At 37.9% G+C, this 18,571-nt stretch overlaps 1 protein-coding gene across 2 annotated transcripts in view; it reads left to right on the top strand.

The window, feature by feature from the left end:
- Positions 1-2,491: 2,491 nt before the first annotated feature.
- The window catches only part of WDR7 (WD repeat domain 7), a 231,529-nt gene continuing 215,449 nt past the window's right edge, over positions 2,492-18,571 (top strand). For both annotated transcript variants that reach the window (XM_063295797.1, XM_063295796.1), the window contains exons 1-2: positions 2,492-2,639; positions 17,135-17,306. In XM_063295797.1, coding sequence (XP_063151867.1) covers positions 17,148-17,306 — 159 coding nt within the window. In that variant the 5' untranslated portion in view covers positions 2,492-2,639; positions 17,135-17,147. The remainder of the gene's footprint in view (positions 2,640-17,134; positions 17,307-18,571) is intronic.

Here is an 18,571-nt window from a genome sequence, read left to right as displayed (position 1 = left end):
CTCACGGACAGAGTGGCGAGGGGGAAAAAGGTTGGGCAGAGCCAACTTCCTGTATGCGTGAGAAACAAAAGGAAGGCCGCCGAGAACGGCGATTGGGCGCAGAGCGGCGCCGCTCTAAGCATGGCGCCTCTCTATGATGAGCAGCCAGTTCGAAGCGGGGACGATTGAGAGCGGAAGGCCTCCTCGGTTTCAGGCGGAAGTCAACGTGACCAACGGCTGGAATCCTTGAAGTTCTTGAGAGTAGCAAGTTTGCCATCTTGGCTGTGGGCACGAGGCTTCTGGAGCGGAAATACCGGTCCCCTGGTGGGATTCTGGAGATATGGAAGCTTTAGGAGCCATCTTAAGTTTGGGTCTATAATAACCGCCGTTCTTCCGCTCCGCCGTTTTTTGGATCATCTTAGTTGTTTTCCATACAGAATGGCTTGAAAAAAACCCAAAATTTCGTGGGAGGCTATTTTGAAAATGTGCTGTCACTAGGATTCCTTTAAAATAGGTGCATTTGCTAGAGAAAATTGAATAGGGTCAGTAAGGTACTGCCTTTATGTGGTTTTCTGGAATTCATTACTTAATAATAGTAATACCTTGTCTATTAGCCCTTAGGTCATATTTGACTACAAAATATAAAATACAGAATTAATAATAATAATAATAATAATGGCATTCATTATTTGAATTTTAGCCTCAGGAAAACAATGGAAATTTAATTCAATTTATATGGCTATTCACCTTGAAATCATGATTTTGGGCGAGTAGCAACAGTTAAAACAACAAGAACAACATAATAATAAAGGCATAAGTACCAGCCAAGTTAAAACCAAAAACACTATCAAATCAGCATCCATGTAACCGAAGGGGTGGGGTGGGGTGGATTAAGGCACATCAGTAAAAGGAAAGCCATTCTCATGCTAACCATTCAAACAATAATGGGCAACCTTTCTAATCTTTTGCTTAGAAGAAATCAGCGGAATGTTATTTCTGAGTAACAAAAATGATAAGGCTGGAGTGCATGTTGGCGTGTTTACTAGTTTGAACCTCAGTGGCTCGGCAAGGATTTGCTCCAGAGTAAAGAAGCATGATGCTGGCAGCCTCAATTCCAGTTTTGTACAGGATTACTCAGAAATTCCCACTTAGCGAACTTACATGTATGTGTATATCAAATAGAGCTGTGCAGCAGGTTTCAAAGGATTGCTTCAAAGAATAAAGGCTTTGTTTTGCTTTATGCCCTTCTGAGGTCTCCCCAGCCTCTCCTGGCAACTGTCAGAAGAGGGAGTGAGGGCAGAACAGGTCTCTTCACTTTCAGGAGGTGCCTTGTCTTTCCACTACTGTACTTGTTGATATGAATTAAACAGGGTCAGTGTTTTAAACATAGAACAGTGTTTTTCAAACTTGGCAAGTTTTAAGATGTGTGGACTTCAATTCCCAGAATTCCCCAGCCAGCATACTGGCTAGAAAATTCTGGGAGTTGAAATCCACACATCTTAAACTTGCCAAGTTTGAAAACCACTGATATAGAATTTCCTCAGTTATTAAATGGCATAAACTGTGTTTGTGCAACATCTCTTTATTTATTTAAAGAACTTACATGGCTGCCTGTCTCACATGGTGATCCTAGGCAGCTCACAGCCACCAATAAAAACAAGAGAAAAACAGAACAAACCCCACTAGCTTTAGCCCCCCAAGTTTTCTGGGGTCACCCAACACCAAAAGGCTTGTGTAGGCTCTGTTTATACAACCTGCAAGGCTAAAATGCAGCTGGTGTTGTGTTCAGCGGTAGAGTTGCAACAAACCAAATGGTCAGCCTTCAATTCACCTAGGAATTAGCCTGGCTGAACTCTTTGAATAAGCATGCACAGCCTCCTAGTAAAGTAGTTTTGAACATAAGGAATAGCCACCCTTGACTTCTGCACACAGTACCACTCCTCGGTGATATGTAAATGGTGGCCATTGTGTCCTTTGGGGATTTTTTTTTTTTGATTACTCAGTGTGGTCTTGGGATTTCCTTGTGGTCTCCCCTTCAAAGGTTGTCTGCCACTTACTGTAGGCATTTATAGGGTGAAAAAAAAATAGAATAATACTATCCCAGGGGAAAACAAGCTGTTTGTCTCTTTATCTCTTGCACCATAAGCCTCCGTTTATGGAAACTGAGCATCGGCTTGCCATCAGAAAGCACCAGATTGCCCACTCCTACGACTCACTCCCACACGCTCCCTCAACTGACTATGCCTCCCGCCCTATTAGCATTTTGCTCTGCTTTCTTCCCCCACCCACGCACATCTCCCCCGCCTAGCGTGGGGACTGCCACCGTCGGGAGGAGGGGCATCGATGCAGCTCCCTAACCACTGACCGCCCTTTTCGCCCCGCCCCGCCCCGCCCCGCCCCGCCGGCGTCGTCTCCGTCTCCGTCTCCGTGGCTACGGCCTCCCACGGCCGAAGCGGCTGCCGCCAAGCACTGCGCAGGGTCTTTTGCGACACTTGCGGCAGCCGTCGCGGCCGCCGCGAGCCCGTCAGCTGATTCTCAGCGGTTGCGTTGAGCCCCGGCTGAGGGGCGAGCAGGAAGGAGGGCCGGCGAGGGCGGTCGCGGAGGCGGAAGGCGCCCTTCTTCCAGGGGGCGGCGGCGGCGGTTCCCCGCGGCCGGAGCAGGTACTTGTCCGTCGGGGCAGCTCGACCCCTCGTCTCGGCTGCGTTAAGGTTGCCATTCGGGTAGGAGATGACCGTCTGCAGCCCTCAGGCTTCCCCGCCGGTTTATTGTCCCCCCCCCCCTTTCTCGTTTTCCAGAGCTGACAGCAGACATCCCGTGGCCTCCTCCGCCGCCCCTCTTCTCCTTCACCCCCTCGTTTGACTCTTCGCCATTTCCCAAGCGGGAATCCTGGCTGTGTGTGTGTGTGTGGTGCGTGTGTGCCTGGCAAACCTTCTACAACCAGGAGGGGTTTATTGGCACCAACCTCCACCCCTCCATTCCCTTCTATCTCCTCCCTCAGATCTTGTTTTGTTCTTGATGCTATTTTGAGATGCCGTATCTGGGAAGCAAGATGACATTTTTAGAGAAATACACTCATTTAGGATCAGTAAGCTAAGGAAGTGCCACAGGACAGCCTTTTCTCTCTGTGAATCTCTTCAAGCAGGTTTCCTACTACCCCATTGATTGATTGATCGATTGATTATGTGCGGTCAAGTCATTTTCAACTCCTAGCAACCACATAGATAGATTTTCTCCATGATGATTTGTCCCTAACCTGGTCTTTCAGGTCTTCCAACATTGCACCCATTACCACTGTAACTGAGTCCATCCACCCTGCTGCTCTTCTTCTCTTTCCTTCCACCTTTCCCACTGTTAGAGCCTTTTCCAGAGAGCTGGGTCTTCGCATAATGTGTTCAAGGTGGATAATGTGAGCCTGGTCATTTGTGCCTTGATTGAGTAGTCTGAGTTGATTCCTATCACCCCTGCTTGGCCATAAATCCCACCCAATGGGCCTTGATAGAATTTTTTCTTTCTCTTTCAAAGGTCGGGACACCATTGCTACCCAATTTGTACCAAATGTGCCTCTCCTTCCTTTTGACAGCTTTGATATTCGTCACCCCATTTGAATGTCTTCCTTTTGAGTAACCAGATCTACTCATTTCTGCCTGAGTCATAAACAACCTTGTTCTCATGGCGAGATCCCTTTTTCCCACTTTCCATGAACTCATACTCATTTTGGCAGGCCCTCCCTCAGTCCCAAAATGAGAATCAATTTCTTTTGTGTTTTAGTAAGATGGTCTATTTTCACATCCAAGTAACTGAAATGTGCACATGGATCCGTGCTCATATTACAGTTCTATCAAAACTCTTCACCCAGATTCAATGATATGCTTGGAGTTCTAGGAAAACATAAAATCCTTTCTTCTCTTTTTTAGAAAAGTTACTTATTGTTGCTTTGTATTGATCATTTCCTATGGAAGGAAGCACTCAGGCAGCCCCAGAGGCGCATTTGGTGTTGACTCAGACATGAATATTTAGCATCATGTTCTTGTAGTAAAACCACAGCTTTGAGGATGGAGGCATTGTCCATGTTATAGGATGTAGTTTTGCTGATTTGAGTGGCACATTCCGTATTGGCACCCATATTATTTATTTATTTGTTTGGCAATCATATTTTTATGACCGTGCATCTCCCCCGCATGGGGGACCCTGGGTGGTTCACAATAAAAACAATTTAAAATTCAGTAAAATCATAAATAATACCAGTCGTCAATAAATATATAAAATACAGTCTAATCGAAATGAATGGTAGATCTAATTCCACCCATAAGGGGATAAGACCGGTCCCAGTAGGACTAATGAAAGACACCCCCTCCTTCTTCCACTTGATGTGGGAGAGAAGTAGCCCTTTTCTGCACATGATGTAGTTGGATGGCTAATACTCCTTTTGGCCTATAGTTGGTTTTCCTTAGGGTCCTGGGTTACACTGACAAATAGTTACGTTCTCTTCTCCATTCCAGCTACTTTTACTTCCTGCATAACATTATTCTCATTAGAGATGGGCAAAATTTGTTAATTTAGATGTGAACCATTCTGAAGAACTCTGGAGCATTCTGTTTCCTTCCAGATCATGCTGTTGGGAGGTTGTGGGGGCTGATTGGGCCTGTTTCGTTTGGACCATTATACCTGGAACATACTGGACTGCTTCCAATTTGGAGGATCTACCTGTGGAAACTATTTAACCCACACAGATGGCATGGTCACAGGTACATTTGCACATTGCGGAGGGAAACTAGGTTGGTCTAGGAATGGAGTTACAAAATTCTGTAAGACATGAAAAGATTAGTAATTCATTTTTCTGTTATTTATGGTTAAGCATCTTGAGTCTAAGCACATTCCTGTGCTTAAATTCAGCAGTTTCTTCTCATGTTTTACAGGCCAGCTAAAACCGTGAAGAGCTGAAAAGTAAGTGCTGAGGACGGGCTTGAGTTAAATGGCACAAGTCCTCAGGCATGACCTTTTATTCAGGACTCAGAGTTAATGTCTAATCTTAATTGTCAATATGGTCAATTCTGAACATTTTAAGAGTTCACACAGTATGCTTAGACAGAACCAGATAAATCACATTATAATTTTGTGTGTTGTGTAGACTTAGATATTATGGCTTGGTGGAGAGATGTACCAGGGCTTTAAAGAAGAGAGTCCAGATGACAGTGTTGGTGGAAGCTTTGCATAACATATTAGTAATAATTCTCTGAATAGTCCACGTATTAGATTTTCCCAAGTACCAGCGGTGAGATAGCGCAATATAGGAACCCAGGAAATGTTTCTAAGTGTTGAGTTGCACAAGACTGGATATAGAGTTTGAGAAAAGAGGGAAATTTGGAGTAACAAGATGTGTACAGTAGCAGATGGACAGACAAGTGAATGAGCATGTTGGGGAGGGGGGCTTGTGGGAGATGTGATGTGTACATTGAGCAACTTATGCAGAAATTTCCCACCTAGAAATCTCCCTTGTCCTCCTGATCATGTTGATTCACATACAGAACTGACCTTGGAAAGAAAACTTTTTTTTTTCAAATGTACATTCAGTTTTGATGAAGAGTGTTTAATATGCATACATACACATATGCACACAAGCAAAATATCAAATGAAAGCTAAAAATCTCATTTTCGTGTACCTTTTACTGTGCTCACGTAGTCCAATAATCCAAATAATGTATTGGTGCTGCATTTGAATCAAGCTTTTGAGCTCTCTGTGGTCTTGAAAATAATTGATGGTCTTTTAACTTTCATTTGGTAGATGAAATGAGTATATCAAGCTGTATTTCCAGAAACTGGTGAGTTTTTTGCCTCCTAGTGAAGATATGTACCATCTAGCATCAGTAAATATGAGAGAATATATGTAGCTCAAGGGTAGGGTTAGTAAATAGAAGGAAGGCTAAGGCATTTAAAATTAACACAATTTAGTGACTAAAATGCTTAATTTGACTGTGTCAACACAGATCTTGTCATGGCCCTAATGATCATTTAATACCTTTAGTAAAACATTTTCTCTCCTTATATTACCTTATATTTGTATTGTTTTTAAATGCTGTAAGCCACCCACTATTGTAAGATGGGTGGCCCTATAAATCCAGTAAAGAAATAAACATTTTCTCCATAAAATTAACTTGACATTGCAAGGAAGAAAAACTTTAGAATCCACAGCAGATACCTCTAGTGTTTTGGACCAGTGAGTGCATTTGGAAGGTTGAAAGCATGCTGTGGGCCTTTTCCTTTAAAGGTTATCATAAGGAGAAACTTGCCTATTTGCAAAATGCCTAGATTTGGTCAGTTGCAGATCAAGGCGTAAATGCCTAAGAGTGCTCCCCAGTCCTCCCTTTAGTTCTTCATAATTATTCTATCATCTCCAATTTCCCTTTTTTTCTGGCACATTGATAACTTTGCAAATCATGTATGGGGGTTGCAGCCATTATCATTTTTATTTTCTATAGTTGCAATTAGTAGTAATGATGTCTGGTTGGCCATGGTTTGTTTTAACTAAGATTGGTTGAACAAACCATTATGATTTGGACCACCATCATAAACCATGTTTTACAAACAAGAGTAACTGAAATAATATAATATTATAAATTGAAGCCGAATAAACCCAAGTATACATTTTCATTTTCTGGTTGCTGATTGTTTCTGTTCTTCCTTCACCCACCTTTTAGATTATTACCTTAGCACTTGTCCCTGTTCCATTGGCTACTGTTTTGTGAAATAAGAACTGGTTAATAATATTTAAACCATGATCAGTAAATCAAAGTGCTGAGCCTTTTTGGTATAGAAATTGTAAGTTCCAGTCAAAATCTTCAGCTTTTGAAACCATACCTTAAATTCATTTCATTTCTAATTATGATTACTTTATTGGTTTTATTGCCAGATAACTGTGCTGTGGTGCAGCAGAATTAAATTAAAGAATTGCAGAGTTTTCCGTAATTTTCTTTTTCTCTCTCATGTTGATTAATATCCTATGTGAAGTTAATGTGATAACTTAGGAATCTTGATTTTTTTATGGAATATGGCTCTGAAATATAAATATGGCTCAGCATCACATACCCCAAATAAGTGTACATGCAATGAATGAATTTATTCTAAGTGTCATTGGTTTAAGGACGTAACCTTAACTGAGCAGTTGAGAGGCAATTTATGCCTGGGGAGTTCTATTTTCCATTATTGGATAATTTTCCAAATGTAAGATTCAATTTCAGTACTGTCATCACAAATATTTGTGGAATGTTTGAGTGCTTTTAACATTTCTGTTGATTAAGGATGGTTCTGTTCACCCTGTGTTAAACTTTTGGTTGTTTAACCAAGGTTATTGAATAAATCAGGCTTGACGGTGCTCATAATGTTTGAGGCTTTTAAACCATCGTTTACATATCACACAGTCTACATCAGGCTAACTGTAAACAAGCAAGCTACATTTTGGTTTAGCAAGAAACCAGTGTGATGAAGGTATATTAATTATTATATTTATACCCCACCTCTCCTTTGAGAATTTAAAATGACTGTGGGCGTCTCTTCTAATTTAATCCTGCCTGTGAGATAAACTGGACTGAGAGAAAAGGACTAATTGAAAGTCACCCAGTGAACTAGGCTGGGACTAGGCCTTGTCCAAATACCTTGACTGCTATATTATAAGGGACCTTAAACACTAGCTTCATAGATGTGTTGAATAATTTGTGTAGACTTTTGTGGTATTCATGCGTGTTGAATTATATGTACACAATTTTCATTAAAAAAAAAGTTAATTCAAATGGTGAAACTACATTTTCCTTGGATGTATCCATGAAGTCATCAGGAGTCAAACCTGACTTAGAGATTTGATTTGTTTTTTTACATAGGTTACTTAATATACTATAACAGAATAAGCTTGAGGAATGAGAAGAATTCTATTAGAAATACTATTTGTTTACTAAGCTTAAATGAGCATAATGCTTAAAACTCTGTAGCCAACAACAAGCAGCCACAATTACAGGTAGTCCTCACTTAACAACTATTTGTTTAATGACAGTTTGGAGATTCTTACGACCTGTCCTCAAAGTTACAACCATTGCACCACCACCCCCGTGGTCACATGATCACAATTTGGGCGCTTGGCAACTGGCAATTGACCGATTGCGGTGTCCTGCAGTCATGTGATTGCGCTTTGCAATCTTCCCAGCTGGCTTCTGACAAGCCAAATCAATAGGTAACCGTTGATTCGCTTAACGACCGCAGTGATTCGCTGAATGGCTGCAGTAAAAATTGTCATAAAATCGGGTCTGGTCATGTGATGCCTTGCTTAATGACTTCACTGCTTAGCAAACAAAATTCTGGTCCCAATTGTGGTTGTTAAGCAAGGGCTACCTTTTTTTAAGTTTAGAGCATACTGCTCGTAGTATTGAGGTGTAAACTTATTTTTTAAAAAAATCCGCTCTGCTGGTGCAAGTAAATACCATTAATAAGCCCATGTTGGCATGGAGAAGAAAATAGTTTGATATAGTCCAGTTCCCTTTTTTTTTTTAATGGTTTAGAGTAGATAATTGTGAAGGATTTAAGGATTACACACCAACCAGAAGGGAGAAATTAGATGAAGAGTTGGGGAGAAGAAGAGGTTTAGACTGCAGAACTGTTCTTGTTACCTGAGAGTAAGGCTAGATTCTCATGCTGTATTTTAAGCCATGGTTTGCTTAATTGAATTGTTAAAGAAGTAGCAATTGGCTAGGTTCCCACAACACCATAAGCTATGCCTTACAAGCTTCAAGAGCTGTGTTCATACAATATAAAAACCCAAACCAAAGGAATTACATTATGGTTGAGTGTGGTGTGTGAACTCAGGTTAACTGTTACTTAACACAATTCGTTTTCCTAAAAGTAAAATTTCCTAAAAATTTAAAATTACTTTTTTATAGAAGTGTACTATAACATTGCAAGCTGATAAACACTTCTCTATCTGGGATGAAGCCTCACTGAACTCAGTATTACTTTTGAGTAGTAAGCACGCATGCGGAGTTTTGCTGCACAGTTTCTTTGAATTGATGGAGGGATATGAATGGGGCAGATGAAATGCTAGATGAAGTTCAGTTGTATCTCCAGAAGTTACTCTGTTCCCAGGATTTTTATGTTTGTCTTATTTTTCTGGATGCATTTTGTCTCTGTTGCAGATGCATACAAATTTGTATAAACCTTGTGCATATGAGGACCAGTTGGCTAGTTTACATGGCAGGGAAGACTTAAAAATAACTGGGTAAAAATAGTAACACAAATGTTCATATTCGGTATTTGTATCTGGAAACACTGGTTCGTTTTCATCCTTGCAACAACTGAGGCTGAGAAGTAGTGAAGGTCCAGGCTTTCCAACTGGTCAAGAAACAGGCAGAACAGAGTTTTGGGCCAGGCTTGGCTGTGTCTGTCTGCGTGTTTCCCCCTCATCCCTTGTCCTATTTGGTTATTGTGTCTGAGACAAGAAGTAAGCCTATCTCTATTTTTTCTTTTTTAAACCATTTTAGTTCTTTAATGAAGAAAGAGAAAGAGAAACAAAAACACAAAAGGCAAAAGAGAAACGGAAGCAACAAAATATATTGTATTACGTAAAGAGAAAATCATTCAACCCAATTCTAAACATAATATTGAAGCTTGACCACACAGAATATTGATCAGTTTTTCCATTACATTGATAGGAAGCCAGTTCATCAACAGAAAGTTAACACATATCGATCCAGGCTGTGGTTGGACACATTTTCCAACATTAAAAGAAAATCCATTTCATTGTACCTTGTGTTTAGTAAATCTGTAATTATCCACATATTGATAAAGTCAATTTTTAATATATAGTTCAAATGTCAGTACATATCTTTAAACTGTATTGATTTTGTAATACCATATTACAAAACTTACCATTATTAAAAGAAAATGGGATAGTTGTGAACATTTCATATGATTAAGTATCCCTTCTATGTGGTCCTGGAAGAATGCTTGTGCTCCAGCCTTTGAATTAGCTTTGTTTTAAAGGAATGGCAAGACAAAGCAATATGTATGGCCAATGGAGAAATGTCTGTAGAATCCAATGGCTTCATCAGAACGATAAAATAAGTATCACAATATTGTGACTTATGCACAATATGTAAGGGGTGACTCCACCCCTTACATATGTGCATGTGAAATCATGATGGACAAACAAAAATCTCTATATGGGACACTGGCAACTCAAGGGGAAAACTACAGGCACAATTAAAAAGGTAATATGTGACTCTCTGATATCATGGTAGGGATTTGGTTCCATTTTTAGCAATAGTTCTATTGTTTTTCTTGGACGGAATGCTGCAGAGTATATTTGGAAAATACTGGGACAGAAGATATCAACTCTTATTCATGTTAGAAAATTACACTTTGGGACAATCCCAGTTTTGAAAGTAAAACCTTTCCCCGCCCCCAAAGATGAGCTATTAGTACTTTACACTGGCAATAAGCTACTGAAATTTAAAACCATTTTAGTTATTACAAGAGGAATTTGAACTACTTAAAACTGCAAAATGGCAATTAATTTTATTCAATTCAATTCAATTAAAGCATCTATTGATTCTATGATTTGGTCATATGCATTCACAGCACTTAAAGTACCCAAATTATTGTCAGTATTGAAATGAGTTTAGGGTATTAAATTCTAGAGTATTTTTAAAATGAACAAAACATCACTAATTATTTGCAAGAACTTTGGAATAAGGAGTTGGAATATCTCATATTAAGAAATTAGTAGCTAAGAGTCTTAAAAAATATTAAGTATGTTATAATCTTAAAATCAGACCAATTCAGTAAGTTTTTCTTTTGTATTTTTTGGACACCTCAGGGAACATTGAACAAGACTTGACTTTCTTTCTTTCTTTCTTTCTTTCTTTCTTTCTTTCTTTCTTTCTTTCTTTCTTTCTTTCTTTCTTTCTACAATTTCTGTGGCTACCTATCTCATGGCAGTGACTCTGGGGGACATACAAAATTAAAAACAATAATTTAAACAAGGTCACAAACAATTCCAACTTAAAAGAAAATGACATTAACTGAAAGAGCTAGCTTAGCGTCCTGGTTCAAACACCTAAGGGAACAGCCAGGTGTTTAATGCCTTACAAAAGGCTAACAGGGTTAGTGCCATCTAGATCTCTGTGTTACATAATCCTGGGAAGAGTCATGTTATATACAAATTGATTAATGTCTTGCTTGATTACATTTGACTCAGTATTACATAGATGAGAATAAAAATGAATAAATGTTGATTTCTTGAGTCAGAATTATTTACCTTGGGCACCCTAATAGCAGAAATAATATTATACTATTGCAACCAATTTTTCATGAGGCTAATGATTTATCAGATTTTTCATGTTGTTCCCAGTACATTTGCTTTATATAATTTAGTGAATATTTTATTTCAAGTGCATACAGATAATTAAGTTCCTGTTTGGAACTCATTTATATAATTTGGCGTATTTTGTCTTTCATGTATGCTGAAAAGTTCCCAAACTTTTCTTCCTCAACCTTTCTTGTTTAATTTCTTTATATTTTCTTGAAGCATAAGAGATAATACAACAACATATACTGTACGTATGCCTTAAAGATGTCCCAATGAACCAGTGAATTTGCAGCGTGTTTTCTTCTTGTATTAATTGATGATGCTTTGGGGGCACCATCAGATATAGCAATAACACTATATTACCCTCATTGATTTATTCAACTGAAAATATTTCAGAAAATAATTTAGACAAGAACAGCTTTGACAAGGAACTGCAAAAAAAAAGTGTACATACTTGTTGTGAAGTGTATAAAAGTCACTGATACCAATACTAATGCTAATCTATTACACTGATATGCTGCCCAACTCTCAGCAATTCTGGGCAGTTTTGGTCTATGCTTAGAATTCTTGTTCCTCTTGTCATTGTGCTTGTGGGAAGCAGGTTGCTGATTCTTATCTGAGGAGGACTCTGAATCTGAGACCCATGGCAGTTGTTACATTTCGTTTGACCTTGTCTGCAGCCTATTTGACTGTGCAGTTTGAGCAAGTAATTGCGCTATATTTCAGTGTGCATTAGGATTTTCTTTAATAATAACTTGCTTTTGGTCACTTTCTGTCTGGAATGTGTCCAAGGCAACTTGTAGGAAAGGTTATAAATAAAAATACAATGTGATTTAAAACTTGACAAAGCTGCTGAAAAATTAAGGGAACCAAGAGCATGTTGCAGACTGAACTGGAGCTGGTTTGGAGTTGAACCAACACAGTAGGGTTGGTAATGAGTTTTAGGCTTCTTTTGAAGTTCCTGATAAAGAAATACTTAATGATATATTTTAGGCCATTGATGGGAAGTAGCCCTATTACTTTAAGGAAAAAATGTCCCAAAGTATAATTGTGAATTATGTATTCCCATTAAGCTTTCATTTCTTCCTTAAGAGATAAATGTCTGTACAGTATTTTTTCCATCATTGATTTTTTTCTTTTTTGCTGAGATATATTTGGTATTCTAAATGTAATGACAGAGAAGCTAATGCTTTTAGAATCAGCTGGGTCAATATGAGCTTGTCTTTCTTGAAAATGAAAGTATTCAAGTATTGAAGTTCCATGCTTCAGAAGAGGTAGCTACAGAAACAGTGTTTCCTCTTTTATATATTTTGTATTTTCTTTGTGGAAAGATTTATGACAGATTGCCAGTTGAAGTTTAATACGGCTTCTCTTTTTTGTTTTATCTGCTAGATTTTTTATATTTTCCTGGTGATGAGGAATTTAGTGTGCTATATTAAAATCTATATGCTTAACTTCCAATATTGTGACTGATGTATGAACAGCTCTAGTAAAGCTATTTTATAAGTAGCACAAGTAAACTAAAGTTGATTAATTTAAATATAGATAATTTGCCAGATAATAATATAAATTATAACTTGTGCTGAACATTGGGAAGTTTGGTGCTCTTAGACTACTGTAAAGTAATTTATTTGACATAAGAATTCTTAGAATGTAATTAAAATGCAGTCTTATTTCTCTAGAACATGTTCAGCTGTAAATTTCATTGATACACTGCTGCTTATGTTAATTCTTAAATATTTAAAGTTGCTAATCGGTGAGTTTGAAATACTTTTCCAAACTTAGTTAACAGTAATTTCACTAATTTAGTTCAAATGTAAGTATCTCAGTTACTTTCTCAGCCAACTTTGGCTCTTGACTGCTGTTGTAGAATTGAAGAGCTGTAGTAACAATTACTGTATGTAATCTGATAATGCAGCTAGTTAACCTCTAGAGATCATGCAGACATATAAGCTTTAATTAATTAGTTATGTAGAAATGAAAAATAGAAATTAAGCATCCAAATTAAGCATCCAAATTTTATGAACAAAAGTATTATATAAGCCATTTGAAACACCCTGTATAGTTCTGCAGCTGCACATTTTCAATAAAATTTAAACTTGTAAAATCGTACCAGCAGCCCTATATGCTATGAAGATATCTATTGTACAATTCTCTTGGACTTCCATAGAATAAATGCCAAAGAATACATGCTAAAAGTATGTTTCTGTTCTATCTTCCATTACTTGATATTTACACAGAGGAACGAGTAGCGCTCTGATTTGTATGTCTTTCTCCATTTAAATATTAACTGAAATTTAATTTTTTAAATAGCTATTTGAAAAAAGTAGAATTTTGAGAAATGTACCTCATTTGCATAATTATATAATATGCAAACGATGGAAATCACCATGAATGATTGCAGTATTCAACTTCGTGGACATTTGGGAGTACCAGACATTTCCCTCCCCTACTTGTTCCATTAAATTGAAGTTTCACTAGTAATTCCCTGATTCCAAAGGCCTAGCCATGGAGTTCTCCATTTATAGTTAGATACTTGTTCTTTCTTAAAGTCATTTATTTGCATCTTAGAAGTTTATACGATTTGTCATTAAATCTAATTTTTTTTGTTTTATTTAGTACAAGTAATATTTGCAAGGTATTAGTATGAGCATAGAATAATAGTATGGACTATTTTCTGCTCCTAGTACAATCTTAACTCCTCAGAAGGGACATATGATTTCAACTCTGGATAGTGAAAATCAATCTTGTTTTGTTAACTTTGCTTTCTCTCTGTGCAAATTATCTGGTTCTTTCCATGTGATTGGTTGAAACATCTTTGCCAAAAGAGAGATGTATCGTTTAGATACCAAAATAAATGTCAACATAGGCAAAAGCCATTCAAAAACTAAAATCAAGTTTTGAATAGACTATATCTGATTCAAGATCTATTGACTTTAAACGTCTTCAACATGTTACCATAAAGAAAGAAAAAGAAGACAGCCAAAATAGTGTTTAAGAGGTTGGATTTGCCCCAGGGAGACCCAGATTGTAGCTTGAGCTCACCTACAGAAACTCACTAGGTGACTTTGTGCTGGCCACTCACTCTCAGCCTGTGCTATATAGGCTATGAAATAGGAAAAGGGAGCACTAGGTATGCCATCTTGAGCTCCTGCATTAAAGGTGGACTATAAATCTAGTAAATACATAAAAACAAAAGTGTAAATCTTTATGTGATTAGGAAACACTAGGATGAATGAACTTGATTTCCCATCTTTGGTAGCTTAAGGTAGCCTGGTTGAAAAACTAACATTTCAAGTTGTCTTATCTGAAGTTAGGTGTAGTTTGGATGAATGCAAGTTGTAATTTTCCTATTATGCTAAGTGTATCAGATGACCCCACTACTAAGGGGCTGCACTGGTTGCTAGTTAGCTTCTGGATGTGATTCAAGGGTTGGTTATCACTTTTAAAGCTGTACATGGCTCCGGATTGGTTATCCAAGGGACTGTCTCCTTCTGTATTCATCTGCCCATCTGACCAGATTGAATCCCTTCATGATTGCCATCTAATGAAGCCTTGGAAATAGGGTTTCCTAATAGCTGCACCCACTCTTGGGAACTCCCTTCCTGCTGAGATTCGATTGGCCCCATCCTTTCTTGGGTTTAGGAAAGCTATTAAGACCCACTTGTTCTGCCTAGCGCAATAGGAGAGGATGTTTTGATTGCCATGGAGTTGCGAGTTATCCTGCTGATTTTATTTTGTTATTCTGATTGGTTCTTTTATCAATCGAAGAGAACACTTGTAGCTCAGGGTTGAACTGTGGAGACCTTGGTGCTCTCTGAGCCTTGTTGTTTTCTTGCAGACGTTTCATTGCCAGACTAGGCAACATCTTCAGTGCGAGAAGGGAGTGGGGTTTGCTTGTGTTGGTGGGCAAGCCCCTGTAATTTTGCAATCAAGTAGCAAACAACAGCCCAGTCAAGGAACCACCAAGGAGAGAACATCAGCCCCACCAACACAAGCAGGGCAAGCCACTGTGTATCAACAGAGAGCAAACCCCACTCCCTTCTTGCAGTGAAGTTGTTGCCTAGTCTGGCAATGAAACTTCATAGACCCTTTTGGGATTGGGCAGCTTGCAAATCAATCAATCAAAAAAATGTAGCCATTTATAAACCCCAAATGAGTTTATAAAATAGTGACAGTATCGAATTAGTTGTTTACCCTTAAAGTAATGACACACTAAAGGGTAACATAATTCTAGCAAATTAGTGTTTCTTTCTCTAAAATTCAGACAATAGGAAGTCTGCTAATTTACTTACACTCTGTAGTAAGTGCAGTACTGTATTTATCTAGAATTTTTAATTATTTTCTATTACAAAACAAATGATCTATATTGAATCTATATTAATATCTTTACACCAAATACTCCAGGGTCCTACTTTTGGGATAGAAAATTCATTCTGGATGCATGACTATCATAAATTGTGCTGGTATGTGGGAATGGCCTTGAGAGACTGGAGGAAGACAGACAGCACAGGCAACAGTCTGATAAGAGGCAGCTCAATCCGAAGGGCGGGTGGGAAAGCGTGAGAAGCATTTCAGAAGGGACCCTCCCTAGTTTTCCGGAGACTAAAAAGAGAGGAGGGGAGAAATGCTTTCAGCCTTGCAAGATTCTATTTAATGTAATCTTACAATAAAGACAGTGCTGATGTTCCTGGTTGTGGTTCTTGTCTGGACTACCTCAAAGGGCTAACATAAACACAGTTGTAATAATTTGTATAATTTTGCTACGATGTGTGAGTGGTTCCCAGACTGTAGTCCAGAGACCAAAAAGGAGCTAGACCCAATTGCAGACACTAGCACTTTTTAAAAAATGGCCCAAATCTCTCTGAGATTGCTGAATTTCATACAGCTAGTGTTCTTGCAGGAATTCTTGTAAAGTCCAAGCAGGAATAACAAAATCTTATGAAGTTTGATGGTCATTTTGTTCATTAGCATTTTTTAAAATAAAAAATATGTTTTATTTAATTTTTGGATCTTTGTGATGCTGTTGGGCAGAAGCATTTGTCTTGTAGGCACCTCACTGCTGACCCCGGCTCCTATGGTGATTACAATGATGAAGTAGCAGCCTATATGACTGAAAAAGTTTGGAACAGCTGGTGTATATCATTTGGAAAAGAAGACTGGGGAATATCCTACTAGAATTACCATTTTTCCATATTTACTGTATTGCTATTGTTTCTCTAGAACCTGTGGTTTGCTGTCTGAAAATTATTAATGGAAAAAGAAGACTGCATATATATACTGTGTGTGTGTGTGTGTATTAATGCATCAAAGAACCATTAGCTGCTATCTATATATATTGGCTGTATTTGCATACTGTAACGTATTTAATCTATTAGTAAATTAACCTGTTTTCTTGATTTGCACAGTACTTTCAGTCATAAACTAATCAAATGAATTCATATAACACACTAAGCCACAACTTTACTTATTAGGGTTAAAACTGAGTTTATCATGTGCAAAAGCAGCAGCTAAGTTTATAAATGGCCAGATTCAATTTATTGTGGGAAGAAAATTGTTCCCCTAGTAGTCTGCTGTCCTTCTCTTGCTAACCTTAGTTCATGTGGATGTATTAACACGCTGTACCTACAAAGCTGTGGAATCTGTTGCTGTGGAGCGTGAGATGGCATTGAGCCCCATTACGCAGTTACTTAGATGTACTTAAGTAGTCTGCTTCACAAGGTCTTATTTCTGAAATCTTACTAAAGAAAATGAGTTCATGATTTTTTAAAAACTTTGCAATTGAAACAGTATTAATTACATTTTCAGGTGTGAAAGCATAATGGCGGGTAACAGTTTGGTCCTGCCAATTGTGCTATGGGGACGCAAAGCTCCTACTCACTGTGTGTCAGCTACACTGTTAATGGATGACGTTTCAATGATCGTCACAGGATGTCATGATGGGCAGATATGCCTATGGGACCTCTCTTCAGATTTAGAAGTAAGTTTAAATCATGGAATTAGAAAACTTTTCAGAGTGATGCACAAGTATTATTTAAATATAACAGCTTGGTTTTAGAAATGCAGTTTCTGTACAATTCAGTTTGAATTGGGTATATGTTTAGTGATTTCCAGAAAAGGCATTGTTACAGTATCTATGCTTTTCCTAGGAAAAAAAGCTTGCTTCTTGAGCTGATTCACCAGAACAATCAATATATGTTATTGATATTCACAGGCTTGCTTTTGTGGGAGTGTTGATTTTTTTTTTAAATTAAACCATGGAAAATCGATGAACTTTGCTGAAAAGTGACTATGCAGTGCCTCCTTTCTCCTTTCTCCCCTGACCCTTTGGAGGTCAACATGCTTAGATTAATTCAAATACTGAATTTGGGAATGCATTGTTTCTATTTCTCCAATGCTGCTTCTAAAACTGTATTCCTGATTTATTTATTTTTAAGAGATACACAGTAGTGGTAATTTGGACTGAGCCTTTGAAAAATGACATCCAAACAAATAAGCTAGAATCTGCAATGATAGTTGAGTACTTTTTTATGCCTCTTTGTTCCCTTTATATGGTCGAGCTTTACCTTCAGCTGCGTATGCAGCATATGCATATAGAAAATAACACACTACCTTAATATTAAATTTATTAGTATAAGTGATATCTGCTCTGTTAAATTGGAGTAAATTTCAAGAAGATATTTTCTGTTTTCTGCTTGTAACATTAGATAAGAAAGAAAAAGGAAGCTAATCTCATACAAAGTTTGAGTAGGTTAGACACCAGTTTTAAGTTGTGGTCTGTTTGGAAAGAAATCACTGTAAATCTTTCTTGCAGATTACCTACTGTAATCCCAGGGGTGTGGTTGGTTGCACTAGATCCTTTTGTTTCCCAGATAATGAATAGTACCTAACTGGATGCAGTTTTAGAATGCAAAACACAGTATCAAATACAGTTCCAAGGATTATCTTGAACGTCATTCTTATATTGGATAAAAGGCTTCAGTTTTTATGAATTGTAAATAAATCAACCTGTGGAACCATCTTGGAAATAAATAATCATTTGAAAGAGCAAGATGGATGCTATTCATCTGGTGTTAACAAATACCAAGCAACAGAGGACATGTGTGATGTTTGCCTTTTATTCAGAATGATTAAAGCTATATCAGAGCCCTCCCTTTGCTGCAGTAAATTATTCACCTTCCATAATGTTGCCATTAGACTAAAGCTCTTGAAAATTATGTCTCTACCTATATATTCCATTATAAT

Source organism: Candoia aspera, chromosome 2 (genome assembly GCF_035149785.1).
Source record: "Candoia aspera isolate rCanAsp1 chromosome 2, rCanAsp1.hap2, whole genome shotgun sequence".
Taxonomy (NCBI): Eukaryota; Metazoa; Chordata; class Lepidosauria; order Squamata; family Boidae; genus Candoia; species Candoia aspera.
Note: the sequence above shows the minus strand (reverse complement) of the source record. Positions and strands in the feature narration are given on the sequence as shown.